Genomic DNA, 14864 nt, shown 5'->3' with positions numbered 1-14864 from the left:
CCTTGTCCAACAAGTTGTTTCTAATTTAAAACACAAATTCCAGGTTGCTTTAAGTCGGACAAGAATTTTACCCATTTCCACCAACATTCGACCCCAGACTAGAGCTTTGACCTCAAATGCTGGATCCTGGATTAGACATTACAGCGACCAGGGCAGGAACAAGACTTCACCTGCATGGAGCTCTTACAACAGTGTCTTCAAAGTAGGTGCAGCTCTGTTTCTTCTTTTTTTGGCCTTCAGAACTATTAGACTCTTAAAAGTCTATTGCAAGACCCAGTGTCAGCAAGAATCATTGATTTGATGCTGGTAAGAATGCTTCAGAAAAAGTGAGAATGAAAGCTGTTTATTTGACCCCATGAGCCAAAAAAAAAAAGGACACATTCCTTGATTTAAGTTAGTGTAGCAGTATGATATGCTGCTAGGGCTGAATACCGGGGGGGTCGGCTGCTCTGTATTATACCTGGCGCATTAGCCTATCGGTGCAGAGGGCGAAGGTATAAAAGGTAGACTGTGTCCCTCCCTCATCCTCTCTCACTTCCTGGCTTGAAGGCCCTTCCGCTTCCCAGCCTTCCACTTCCTCCTCTCTTCTCCGTGCAGGGGTCCATCATGGTTAAGAGGATGGTGGTGATCTTCCTTGTTGGCCATAAGTATTAGACAGAAAGGAGACCAGCGGCGCTGAGGCATCACCGGCGCACCATAGACGCTCCTCTTTGCACCGAGCCGTGCAGAGCCTCTTCATCTCTCTCCTCACTGGCTGAACGCCCGTTGATCCGGACCAGGGGATCGAACCTGGAAGCTAAGATTAGTGCAGGAACGCTGCTGCTTCGCCGACCCTTCTTGCCTGTAGCTTGTGCATGCTGCTCCTGCTTCCACTTCGCTCGCTACTTCCTGCTCCGCTCGCCACTGCTTGTCCAGCTGGCTATCGCTGCCACCGCTTCGTGTTGGGACTAGCTTGGAGTGGTTGTTTGGGCCCTGGTACTCCGGCCCAGCTCCTCTCCTAACATCGGGCCCCGGCGGTGGTTGCCCAGTCTGGACTGTGTGTGTGTGTGTGTGTGTGTGTGTGTGTGTCAGTGTGCGAGTGTGAGTGCGCGTGGGGGGGGGGGGGCTCAGATGGGATAAGGCACTTTTCGCCTGATTCTTCGAGTGCATTGTGTTACTTTAAATTCATTGGTTGGTTAATTATTATTTAATTTTCATTTCGAATTAAAATTTATGTACATTTGTTGTTTTGTATCTCTGGCCAGAGGCTTGTATTCTTTGTTCCTTTTTTTTTTTGGTTTGTTTGTTTGTCATTGGTTTTCTTTTGTGCTACCGAGTACTTGCCTTTTGTGGCTTTTAACACCAATAACCAGTGACATTGCAAACTAATTGTGTTCTCCCCTCTCCTTTCTAGTTGTTGGGAGCCGACGGTGGTGGTGGTGTCCCGGGTGGCGGTGTCCCTTGCGTGTGGTGTGATCCTGGGGTTGAGTTTGTGGTGTAATTCACTTTCGGGTTAGGTGTCACGTGTGAGTGGGGTGCCCCTCCTTTAAGTTGGACCTCCTCCCCCAGGTCTCCCCTGCACTGTCGGTAAGCTTCCCCGTTGGAGTGGGGTGTTAACACCTTAGTTCCTTTTAAGTCTGTTTTCTTTTACCTTGAGTGATTTGTTAATAAACCTTTGATTGACATTGAACCACACCTCCTGCCCTCCTTTGTATAACTTACCTGCGTGCCTCTCTATTACAACCTCTACTATCCAGAATTCCCTTGGTGAAAAATCCCAGGGTGGCGTTGTCGGCTTTCCTATCCAAAATTTATATACTCTGATCTGGTCCATAAGACTGTATCAGCCCTCGTACCGCCACATTAGCAATGTTCAGTATGAATTCCACATGGTCAAGGGCTTCACAGCAGACTCATCCAATCAGATATCAGCCTTCACTTGATGTATGCACTACCGACATTCTCATACAACACACATTTAATACTATACTCTCCAGGTAGAGTGAAGTTGTTTTCATCATGGTTAAAAATGTGCATATATCTGAAGTTTGTTTTCATTTAATCAAATAAATCAGGCAACATTACTGGATTAATGATAGCAACATATTTCATAGTACAACAGAAAAGTCTGTTTGATAGGATAACCGCAAAGTTTGTTGATCCCACGCTGGACAAATTAAGTTATCACAGACAACAAGAATAAAGGAGACATATAAAAAGAATAAATGAAAAAAAAAATTTACATATATATACATTCAGATTACATGAGTTTATCAACAGGCTCACACAGAAAAGTTCTCTTATTAAGAAATGCATATTTGTGGAAAAACGTTTAAAAAATGCACTCTATGCTGTGTAATTATGTCTGACTATGGTGTGGACTCTTCCTTTTGTGTTCTTGTTTTGATTTGATTTATTGTTTGAACACTTGTGACATCACATTTCAGTGACATCAGAATGACATCACTCCATTTTAGAATGTTGTCCTTTGATCTGCCTTTGAAGGCAGTTTTCAGCACTGACTTAAGTGTGACCAGACAGTTCATGATCTACTCATCTTTAGCTGTTACAAAGTACAATCATATTATCAGTCAGATAGACAGATCGATGGATACTTTATTCATCCCCAAAGGAAATTCACAGAATCATATATTCACAAATCATACAATCATATTAGATTCTTCCTTCGATATAGATATACTTATGGCTTTTGGTGTGTTTCACTGGGCTGCCAGAGTTTCTGTCAGTTTCATTAAGTCTGTTCTGACACACAGACAAGTTAGGATCAGACCCCCGGATCTGTTGCGCGTGCAATCACTGCAAGATGACCCTATGCCATTAGAACTGATGGATGATGCTGAGAGAAATGACAGGTTGCAGTGGTGGGATCCACGAAAGCGTGTCTCTGCCTTAGACTGTCTGCGTGGTCTAACTCAACAACAGAATCAAGGACAGGAAGGCAAAATGGTACTCAACACTTTTGACATTGTCATGAGAAATTCTGGCAACAAGAGGCCTAATATTGGTCTTAACATGCATCAGTGTATCTTAAACAGCATCCGTCAGGTGGAGCCCCGCCCTTATGTGCAATTTTCTACATAACTTGAGATTGTGGAAGACTTCAGCAGCTTCACAATCTTTGTCTTTAGCTCCTTTGCTTTCTCTGCGTTCTCTCTTTTCTCCACTTGTTCTCCTGCCACCTGGAGCCCCTTCAGCACTGACTGCAGGGCATCCGCATTCTTCACTGAGTCCATTTGGTCTCTGTCGACCCGGATCTCCTCCACCCAGTCCAGGTAGGCCTGAAGTAATCCAAGGTCATCCACGAAGTTGGCAATAATCCGGAGTCCTGGTCGACGTTGCTCCAGCTCCCTCAGCCTCCTCTTCCCCACCTCTCCAATATCATTCCCAACAATGCTGATGAAGGAGAAAATAACCAATTAGTAACAGGAGTTATTGCTTTACATGGTGACAAGGCATTTATTCACACTAGATGGCAGTGTTTTCATACAATGTAACACTGAGAGGACAGCAGGAGGTGGTGTGTTAAAGACTTACGTCAGCGTCTTCAGAGAGGTGTTTTTGCTGAGGCAGTTAATGATGTTTTCGGTTCCTCGCTCTGTGATGCCAGTGATGTCCAGATAGAGTTCCTCCACAGTGTTGTTGTGCTCCAGAGCGTTCCAGAGCTCCAAAACCCCCTCTGGACCCAGGTTATTGCCACACATACTGTATATATGAGTAAGAGAATACTGCTGCAGTTAAATACAAGTAGTATAGTGTCCAGTGACAGCACTGAATTTAGCTTCAGGCTTTAAAATGAATTTTAAAAGTCTTAAATTTCACTGGTGCAACAGTGGAGTCTTTTGAGTCACTGTCTCATAATGGACAAGTCTCAGTTGCAGCAAAAACAAATCTGTTAATTATTTTTTAATTGGCTGATGCATCCATTCATGTTTTGTCACTTACCTGGGTCCAGATCACATTAATTGATTAATTATGTTAGTAGGAAGTATGTACAGCTGGGATGTGCTATCAAAAATATTCTATAAAATAATAAATATGTTCATACTCTTAATGAATAATTACGATTAAAACAGTGCAGAAACCACTGGGGGTGCAAGAACTGACAAAGAATCAAAAAGTGAACCTAACTTTGATCATCTGTTAATATGCTTTTAGAATGACTTCCATGATAAATAATGAGTCGGACCGTTCAGTGTGTCCCCTCAAGCACTATTATTTGCTAAGTCATGCATTTTATGACCGTTGCACCCTCCAAACACTAAACCCTTAATGTATATTTTTCAAAGTGGTGTTGTGATGTAATGAATCCTCTTTCATGACTTACAACAGCTTTTTCACTTGGCACTCGTTTGATTTCAGAACTGCAGACTCTAAAATGGCTGCTTGTCTATCCAGGCAGTTGTATCTCAAACTGAAAAAGAACAGAAAAACATGAGGTTAACAATGTCTTTTACCATTTTATCATCTATTTTCCAGAACTGCCTATCATTCTCAGGCTTGTAAGGGGGCTGGCTTCTGTCCCAGAATGCATTTGGTGAGAAGCATATTATACCCTAGAGAGGTTGCCAGTCGATCACATAGAGTTAGACATACATTGTACAGTTTCCAGCGTGCAGACTCAGGGAGAAGATGCAGACTCCACACAGAAAGGCATTAGCCAATCAAATTCAAACCCAGGCTTGTTTTCATTACCAAATCAAACGACAAATCAGTATAAAATCAAATAAAATCAGTTACTCACTAGAGAGATTCACAGCGATGTAGGATCGGCCCCAGTCTGTACAGTCCTCTGTTTCCAATGTTGGAGTAGCCTAAGTTGAGCTCCTGCAGCTTGTGTGGAGAGAACTGCAGTACATAGTGCATGGCTGCACAGTCCACAACAGTCAGCTTCATTTTAAACAGGTTGAGTTTCTTGATCTCTGGTGCTGCCATGCTGGTAGTTTCCTTCATGTGGAACTCCATCATGCAGTGGAGAAGATTAAGGGCTGCCTGGTTCTCAAGCACCCTGTCCTTAAATTGGTCTTGGAACCACAAACCCAGCCTGGCAGGGATGGTATCCCCTTGCTCAATGGGGGAAAGAACAAGGCCATCCAACTGACCTCCTACCCGAGCTCGGAGCGTTCCCATGAAGAAGCGTGTGAACATCTGGAGGCTCTCCAGCTTGTCCATGTTGAGGTCTATATTTTGCAGAGGTGCAACCGTGGAGGATGATGGACGTTGCCCAAAGCACCAGAAGTCCAGAGCTTGGATTATGTCCTCCTGGCTGAAGAAATTGATTGTGCAGTAGAGGGCAGCCAGATGTTCTTGAACAGTCAAGTGGAAGAAGGAAAACATCTCCACTGTTTCCTCTTCGAGAGGCTGGAGGATGTGACAGAGAAAGGTGGTCTGAAGATCAGCGAGTGTGATGCTGTAGTTCTCCAAGTCTGCTCTGTTGAACATGATCTTTTTCTGTAAAAGGCTTTCATAAGCCAGTTTTCCCAGGTTTGTCAATTGTTGCCTTGCCAGCGAGAGAACCTCAGATCTTGGTGTGCTTCTCTCTGCACTCCCCCTCAGTGCATGGTGCTTGACGGCTGTAAATAGGTAGCAGAAATAAACCTCGCTGACTGTTCTGGGCGGGTTTAGCTCCAGCGACTTTGAGTCATCATCACCTTCATTTTCTGAAGAAAAGAACTCAGCCATAGCGGTGCAGATGATATAGCAATAAAGAGGGATGAAGGATAGCACGAAAAGGTTGTCATTGTTCAAGATGTAATGGTAGACTTTTTCAGCAACTTCACTGTCTTTGTAGAACTTTGTGGTATATTCTTTCACCTGGTCCTCCTCAAAGCCCAACACTACACAGCATCTCTGGAAGAAACGTTTGGGAGCTTCAGTTGATGGTCTTGTCGTGAGAATGACTGATGCCTCTGGGAGAAGGCTTCCCTTGATTAAAGCCACCATCAGCTCTGACACTGGCACCTTTGAACCAACGTCGATGTTTTTGTCAGGACTGTTCCAGTCCAAGGGGAATTTGAACTCATCTAATCCATCCAAGATGAAGAGCAAAGAGCATGGTGAGGTGAAAAGATCAGGTAGAGCTTCCTTCAGGTACCGAAACTGTTTTCCAAGCAGCTCCAATAAGCTCAGTGGTGCCTCGATCAGATTGAGCTCTCTGAAGCGCAGGTCAAAAACGCAGGTGAATTCACGCATGTTTTTTCCAATTGCCCACTCATAGATGAGTCTCTGTACTGCGACACTCTTTCCAATACCAGCTATACCCTTCACTTTAACCCTTTTGGGGGGTCGTCCCGATGGCCCTTGGGGGCTTAATAGATGGCACGGCCGGATACGCTGGCAAGCCTGATGGACGTAGATGCGAGCTCGTCTGCTCGCAAGGTCAAAGTATTCATGTTGGTTGCTGTCAACTAAGTCATCATCTTCTGTCACGAAAAGGTCAGTGTAGCGGATTTCAATGTGAGAAGCTGAGTTAGAAGTGACTGCCTCACCCTCCGAGTAACACTTCAATTGCTCCGTGCGTTTCAGTAGCGTTGTTTTATGGGCTGAAATGGGAACTGCAATGAAACACAGCAAGATTAAATATATTGTCAACAGATTTGAGTCGAATTACTCTTCTGTTTTTGATAGGATAAATATTTTGGCTCATCTCTTTCTTTCACCAAAGATATTGGCATACCTCGGATGTTGGCTAACTTTACGCTCCTGGTAGGTTTCAGTTCTTCTGCATAATGAAGACAATTTGACTTCAATACATTTTCAAAACATGGAAGACGCATTAGAAATAATATACATAATATTCTAAACTCTAGTTATTAAAATGATGGTGAATCCATACCTTTAACCTCAGTGGTCACAGTAAATCCCTTGGTCTTTCCTCTGAACAGTTTAGAAATGGGGCCTTTAGGCTTCTTCTCTGTGGATACTATGGTATTCGTACAGTAAATAAGACATGTTATGAACAGTACTGTAGGCTGTAATACACAGTGTATTTTAAAGTGTGTTTGGATGTCATGCATTTGCTTAAAAATGTCACATTTATTGCATTTCTCCAGCATAACTCATCACATGCAAAAACAATTAAGACTAAGAGTATGTGGCCATGCTAGTAGCTGAATGCTAACACCAATGTGCTAATGTGCTCAAAACCTGTTTCACAGGTATAATGTTTACCATATTCACCATCTTAGCGTGATAGCATGCTAACACATGCTTATTGGGTTCATGGAAATATCATTAGTTTAGCAGATATTTGGTCCTAAACCAAAAATCATTTCAACATGTTGTCCTGATCTTGATTCTGCATGATAAGCTACGGGTAATCAAAGTCATTGCAACAGCAGTACACAGTGACCTATCCAACAGTTGTTAGACATTTCATTCAAAACAAGAAATGTTAACTTGGTGGGATTGGAGCAAGGATCAGGGGATGGCCAGAGTCCCTTTGCTAGGATTCATCCTCTGATCACTGGAAAAATGGATGGACGAGATGGACTGACTAACTGACAGACATTGCCATCCCTAAAGCAACATCACCAGCATGATGCCACACTCCTTTATTGCAAAAGTCAGAAAGATCATAGCTGATAATACCCTGTAAATCATTTTTTCACACCTTTGTTACTCAGGGTGTAAAACTTGAACGACTTTAACTCCAGTCATCCAGTTTGTGCTAGCATATTAAAGTAACCTCACCTTCAACTTTTACAGGTGTAGGCACTGGCTTACTGGCAGCATCGTTCCTGCAGTGTCTCTCCACCCAGACCTGCAGATCGCTGCAGTAATAATCCTGCACCTCCCTCAGCACCTGCAGGAACTTTTGGCTGCTCTCCTCAGAGGCACACACCGTCTCTAGAGCCTGGGCTATGGCATTGGAAGGTGACCTCTCCAGCAAGGACAGGTAGTGGGCAGAGGAAAGCACCTCAGCATCACGCAGCCAACGCAGCAGGGGAGCTGGATGGTCATGAGTCCAGTTCAGCAGCAAGTCTCTCTGAGACCGGAGCAATTGCTGAGCTGAGTTCATGGCTTCAGAAAACACTGTTGGGAGGAGTGCTCTAAATTAATGATTTGTACTCTGTCTTAAGAGTACAGTCAGGCGTAACTTTGAACTCTGTGGCCTTTACAGTTCTCACACTTAAATTCGGAAAACCACTGTATAAAAAACAGTAATCAATGATTAAAATGCTTACCTTAAAGAAATGTTTTATTGGTATGTTCTGTGTGGCGTTCCCTCATCTAGTTTTTCAATTGCTGTCAGAGTTGTCAGGAAAGCAGTTTGTGTTCTGTCTCAAGGTGCAGGAAGGCGTGCCTCAACTTTTCAAAGGGTCCATAGTTCAAGGAGTTCAAGTCTTTGTTCTTGCCTCAGATTAGTTGGTTTTTCCTTGATCTTGCAGAAACAGAAAAAAAATAAACAGTTTTGCATTTTCGCCCTTTAAAAATGATTTCAAAATTACTTTAAAAAATCCAATGTAATGCAAAAAGAATAACTACCAAGTGGTACATTTTTCTAGAGTTTCTAGAATTTTGTGTAGTTAAATCGATCGGCCAGCTGACTGAACAGTCTTTTGTTGAAATACAAACACTTTTTCCTTTGTTTCCAACCTTTTGAATAGCTGCTATCACCTACTCAGCATGTATTTATTGCTGACAGAACAGCCATAAATCAGTGTCAGGCAGAAACGTTAATCATTTATCTGCTTTATCCCACTTTCTCTAGAACCTTTGTCCGCGTATCTTTTATCACACTGTAAGAGAGGCTCAGTTAGAAAGCTTTGTTTAGACAAAGGGAATCAGATATGAACACTTTTAGTTGGCGGAGCCTTTGAGGAAATGGTCAGCAGCATGAGAGTGACTCATCCACTGTCATGTGTTGTCTCACAGATACTTGCTGTGCTCTTTCTTTCCCTAGCAAACAATTCCTAATTCCATTACATGAATGACTATTTGAATTTTTTGACATGTTTAAATCATTGCCAAGTTGTAAACCTACTCTTACTGATGGCAAAATTACATTCTGAGCCACGAGCTCAATGGTATGTGATGAATGAATGTAATAAGCACGGTTGAAGCTACTTGAAGAGGACGCATCAAAGTGAAGTCATGGAACCAGGAGCAAAATGAAACACCCCAACTTCCCCTTCTTTGCTCTGTGCTCATCCTTCCCTCTGTCTGTGCTGGCAGAGCAGGGGTGCAGTCATGCATGTGGACACTGTCTTTCTTGTGTGTCCTATGATTTTTGGTGAGTAATTTAATCCTTTATGATTTTTTTAAAAAATGCATCGGCTTCAGATTTCTGAATGACTTTCAAGGTTAATCAATATTCAGTCATGTTAACATATTGAATTATGACTTGTTGTCCCTGATATTGCCATTATTATATGAATCTATTACTGTAGGAGATGGAGAAATTGTTTGTTTTTTTCTGCAAATGTCTCCTGCAGAATATACTCTAATGGAGGATTACATTATATTCACAAATAAGAATCATTTCTGTTGCTTTCATAACTATTGTGTATGCCCACTGATTTTTTTTCCATTAGAATGATGACATTGTCAAAATACATATGCAAACAATCCCAAAAATAATCAAGATAGTTGTGATTTTAGACTATTTCCAACATCACATCCACTGAGTAAAAAACTAAGTGTAGTCAATTTTCCAGAGCCAAAAGTGCAGTTGTTCTCTTCCCTTTTCTAAATATACATCTGTTACGAAATTTACTGGGTCGTATTATGCATTTGCAGACAGTGCGGCGAAATACAGCGGCTCTGACCTCATGTCAAATGTATTCTTTGTGATGACCTTTTAGGAATATCTTAAAGTATTAAGTCAGCTACACCACCACCGTTGGACGGGAGAGCTTTGTAGCTTGGAACAGAGAGAATCCTTGGCTTTATAAAGGTCAAGTTAAAACTAAGAAATTCATCCAGCACATGAAACATGAACACCACAATTGACACAGTGATATGGCTGGATAGCTTGATAAAGAAGCTGTTGCCTCCTGCTATTTAACCCTGAACCTAGAAGCAGGCAATGTCAGATCTGTGTATTGGTGAATCATTTCTTGCTCTCTATCACAGCAGCAGCCTTGTGGAGGGGGGTCCAGTCTCTCTCCCCTGTGCCCTCAGTCCCTGACCGTGTCCAAGCTCTTGTGGGCTCCTGCGTGGTGATTCCCTGCTCTTTCACTCCTCTAGCTCCTCATCCTCTCTGGGGGAGGAAGGAGAGGGTGGACGTCCGGCTGAGGTTCAGAGGTGGCGGCCACTTCTTCTCTCTCCGCAGCACCGCTTTTAACAGCGAGGACAGAGATCAAGCGAGCAGGGATTTCCAAGGCCGGACGTCCCTCTTTGGGCGAATCGCAGATGGAGACTGCTCAGTGAAGATCGAAAGGATCAGCCAGGATGACTCACGGATATTTGAGATCGCTCTGAAGGGAGGTGATGACTTACTGTGGGGGAAGCCAAGGAGCTTCAGTCTGGATGTAGTGGGTGAGTGGGGGAGTCATGCTTGTGCTGCTCTTTTTTATAAAAGCAGTTTTATATATTATTATTATTATATTTAACAACCAAATAATGTGTATCGAGGCTTGTGACCTTAGAAAAATTATGATTGTATAGAAGCAGAGATGCAGCAAACTTATGCAAACACACAGTGATTAATTGCATACAAAAGCCAAAAACCCAAAAGGCTGCAATAAAGTTTCTATTGCATATTGAAGAGTGTTAGTTTACAAAGTGTAGAAATCTGTGTAGAATTTAATCCTTCAGGTCACCATCATGCCAAATACTTCAATAAATGAATACCAAGATGTACTTTTATATTGAATGAGCAATAGTACAAGTTAGGATTACATGAAATAAAAGCTGCAAAAAGCTGGCTTTCATAAAGAAGATAAGAAAGCAATAAAATGAGGGAAATTTTACTTAAAATAAACTAGGATATAAGAACTGGAACGTTTCACTCATCAAGCTTTCAACACGTCTCGTCTCAGTGAAGAAATTCTGACTTTAAAAAAGCAGTTTTGTGCTTCTCAGTTCTGATCAAACAGATCCAGTAGCCAGTAATAAAACTTCAGTAGGAAGTCACAATCTCTTATTAAAATAATTAAGGACAAAGAAGCTTGAAACACCTGAAATGCTCTAACATAAAAACTGCCTGCGAAGAAGACGTGTCTTGTCAGACCAAGCATGTATTTCCCTCATTTCAGATATTTCATCTTATTTAAATTTCACTTTTGTGTAGTAAAAGAAGTAAAAAGGCAAAACAAGGCTTGAGGAATCATCCACCTTAATTAAAAAGTTCCTGTACCCATATAAATATGGAAATCTGGGACAAATAATCCACAATAATGTTCTTCGTAGGAGATTTATCGCTGTGTATTAAAACACAGAAGTAAAACATGGTAATGATGGAGATTTTCCTCACTGACAGACACTCCTGAGCCTCCTGTCATCAGCGGCATGTTGGTGGCCACAGAGGGACAGCTGGTCACCCTGAACTGCTCCGTCAGCTATCACTGCCCCTCCAGACCTCCTGCCCTGCAGTGGCGCTGGGAGCGAGGAGCCCAGCTGAACAACAGTGAGCCTGAAGAGGTGCAGACACTCCACCCGGAGCCCCACAGGCTGATGTTACTGGCCTCTCTGTCCTTCACGGTGTCCCACAAGGTGAAACCCAGGCTCAGATGTGAAGTCAGCTACCCAGGAGCCCAAGCACTGGCCACTTCGAAGGATCTGCATGTGACATGTAAGCAGAATTTTGACGATTATCTTTGTGTTTCTCGGCTCAGTTTCCACTAAAACCTTGTTTTTTCTTTTTAATGCTCTGTAGTTTCACCGAAGGATGTGGTGGTTCAGGTCCAGTCCTTGATGGTGCAGGAGGGGGGCAGTGCCTTGCTGGTCTGCTCATGTAAAGCAGACCCACCGGTGTATGAGTACCGCTGGTCCTACAGTCAACATGGCCGAACGGTGCACCTCCACCAACGCACACACGCAGTCCGGGTCTTCAACGTGACCCGCGACATGAGGGTCCGCTGCTCGGCACAGAACCTGATTGGTCGAGGGGACTCCCGGCCCACGTCACTGAACATACAATGTAATCCTACTTCCTGGAGGAAACTCCAATGGCCATACAGACATGTGGACTATGAGCCTTACCTCCATATGTTTGGTGTTCAGGGGTGTTAAAGAATAACAGTAAGACCAGGTTAAAAAGCAGCGTTTCACTGCTCTTTCCTGTTGAAAGTTTTGTTTGTTTCACCTCGAACTTATCGGGTCTGGTTTAAAGTGTTCTCTGTTCCATCTGTAACCACCCCAGCTGTGATGTCACAGTGTACTGACCACAGCCTGGGTACACTCTGACATCACTGCAGCAAGTTGAATCGCTACAAGTTAGCAAGATTTTCAGCAGCTGTTGACTTGTCCTTTGAGGTGTTACAAGGAAGTAAAATGACAAAACAGCTATTTAAACATAGTTGAAATGGAGAATGGCTTTAAAGGAAACTTTTGACATTTTACATATGTACAGAATAAGCGCAATATGTTGAAACGGACTTAAAATATTACATAAATAAAAAGTAATGTATAATTTAAAGACAATATATTGAGTGTAATAAGTTAAGGAGTTTCAGGCCAAGTTTGAAGGTGCTCTTTCTCTCCTGCAGATAAACCTGTCATCCTCCGGCTTTCCTCCACCTGTGTTGTGGAGGAGTTGGAGGTGTTGTGTCGCTGTTCAGTCGATTCCAACCCCAAACCAGCAGTCACCTGGAGCGTGAATGGGAGCGTTCCACCTCGTGATTACAACGTGTCGGTAACATCTGAGCCTGACATGCTAACAGCTACTCTGAGGGGCCACATGGAGAGACCTCAGACGGTGATCTGCTTTGCTTTCAACGCGCTGGGAAATGACTCCCTGATGGTGCTGCAGGGAGGAGCAGGTGTGTTCAAAGGCTCTGCCTCTTCTTTATTTTCACTCTGATCTTGGGCTGGTGCTGAAACATCTGTGCAACATGCCTGCAGCTTGGAGAGAATGAGCTGCAGACTGAATTAAGGAATGCTGAAAAGAAAGCCTTATGCTGTTGTGCCCTGACTGAACTCGTTGCTGCGGTCCATTTTATATTTTTTCATATTCTTAGTATTTCACATTTTGAAAAGCTTTTACAGATCATATTCTGGAATTTCTAAGTGAAGCCATTGCATCAAGCTTGACTGACAAGGAATATGTTATGAGTTAATAATGGACTGTAATCCATGTAATTTCATCCATGGCAGGGAGGAGAAAATGGGATTATTATATCATAGTTTTACATAATATCCTGATCCATGTCTGCTCTTTGTGTCCATACACAGAGACAACACCGTTGCTGTGGTTGGTGATACCTACTGTGGCCATCTGCCTGATCATATTTCTTCTGTCTCTCTTTTTCTACTGCTGCCGAAAGAGAGCTGGGAAGTATGTGAAGCAAATCGACTCTTTGAATGTTCACTTAATGTTGTCACACTTGCTTATTGTGGGTTCACGCTCCTGTTCTGCCCTTCTCAGAGATGTCCTGAGTAGACGCCCAGCCGTGTACCCTGGAGGATTGGGACTTTATCAGGACCAGATGCCCCTCTACATCAACTGCACAGAAGTAACCCATATCTACACCAACGGCAGCTACCAGCTTGTGTACCAGAACTGCACACCTCTTTTTGTCCATACAAAGCAGGTATGAGATCTCGCTCGGAAACAGAGAGAAAAATCGCTAAATCTCAAAATTCACTAATTCCCAAATTTGAGGATTAGCAACATCTGTCCCTTTTTTTTGTTTCAGATCCGCCCAATGGGCAGAAGAGGTGGAGAGAGACGAAGAGGAGGTGAGGGTGGAGGAACAGACAGACGGGCGGGTTTGGGAGTCAGAGGCACGAGAGAGGTGCAGGGTGCTGCTGTGGCCGATGCAGACACGGCCATTTACTTGGAGATCCTCTGAGCTCACTGTGGAGAAGTCACATGATTCACCTGCTACGCTGAACTCACATTACACTTCAGATTCACTGTCATACTGATGGTCATGCGTAGTTTATGTAATTTTCAGTTTTTGTATATATTGTACATGCATATCTCTGTGTCAGCATTTCACGACAATGCACTGTGATCTTTTGAATAGCTCATGATGGTCTATCTCTCATAATCTCCATACTGAACAGTTTCTGTCTCTTTGAGTGTTGGCCTGTGACCTACCTCTGTGCTCTTTTTTTCTATAAAAGATGAAAAGGTTTGACAAAAGAGGTTTTTCATCATTTCATCTTGTGTCTATTGTACAACTCACAAGCACAGACTCTCGGATTTCATAGGGTCTCACGAGTCAGCCGCTCCAATTGCATTGGTAACAGGCAGTCGTTAAAGTTTCTTTGAAAGTGGACTGCAGCCCAAGCTGTAATGCAATTTTCAGTATTTATCACATAAATGAGAAAGGGTCTTGCATTGTGAAAGCAAATGTGTCATTGCAGGAAGAGCACAGGTCCAGTTAATAACATTAACAATGGCTCTGTTTTGTTAAGCATCACAGTTTTGCTACTAGCATCAAAGAAGCACAATAGGGCTGTGGAACTGTACACCTAAATGTAAAGGAGCCATTTTTGGTGACTAACTTAGTTTTCTGCACAGAATGGCAGAAGGTTTTTTTTTTTTAATAAAACTTCCACTTAATATAAATATCTATTGAAAGGTTTCTTACTAACACTATGTGTATAATATTGCTTTTGATCTAGTCAGGTAAAGGAATAAGACTGTAAGTCTACTGTCTGGTCCACACTCCGGAACAGAAGGTGGCGGTAATGCACCAATAAGCTAAATGCCAACGGCCGTTAAACCAGAACAAGAAGAAGAAAAAGAACGG

The 14864-nt window shown here is 42.9% G+C and overlaps 2 protein-coding genes across 2 annotated transcripts; one reads left to right on the top strand and one right to left on the bottom strand.

Annotated features, from left to right (window-relative positions):
- Window positions 1–2704: 2704 nt before the first annotated feature.
- Window positions 2705–8017, bottom strand: LOC143324032 (NLR family CARD domain-containing protein 3-like). The gene is made up of 7 exons (XM_076736208.1): window positions 7690–8017; window positions 6833–6910; window positions 6674–6718; window positions 4742–6551; window positions 4325–4411; window positions 3535–3702; window positions 2705–3393 (listed from the first exon to the last, which is right to left on the bottom strand). Exons 1-7 carry the CDS (start codon window positions 8015–8017, stop codon window positions 3060–3062), a joined length of 2850 nt encoding a protein of 949 aa, XP_076592323.1. The 3' UTR covers window positions 2705–3059.
- Window positions 8018–9057: 1040 nt separating this feature from the next.
- LOC143324916 (sialoadhesin) lies at window positions 9058–14247 on the top strand. Its single transcript, XM_076737725.1, has 8 exons — window positions 9058–9232; window positions 10075–10479; window positions 11423–11734; window positions 11819–12082; window positions 12651–12923; window positions 13336–13438; window positions 13529–13694; window positions 13800–14247. Exons 1-8 carry the CDS (start codon window positions 9190–9192, stop codon window positions 13953–13955), a joined length of 1722 nt encoding a protein of 573 aa, XP_076593840.1. The 5' UTR covers window positions 9058–9189; the 3' UTR covers window positions 13956–14247.
- Window positions 14248–14864: the final 617 nt, after the last annotated feature.

Source organism: Chaetodon auriga, chromosome 8 (genome assembly GCF_051107435.1).
Source record: "Chaetodon auriga isolate fChaAug3 chromosome 8, fChaAug3.hap1, whole genome shotgun sequence".
Taxonomy (NCBI): domain Eukaryota; kingdom Metazoa; phylum Chordata; class Actinopteri; order Chaetodontiformes; family Chaetodontidae; genus Chaetodon; species Chaetodon auriga.
The sequence above is the reverse complement of the archived record's forward strand: the minus strand, read 5'-3'. Positions and strand labels throughout refer to the sequence as shown.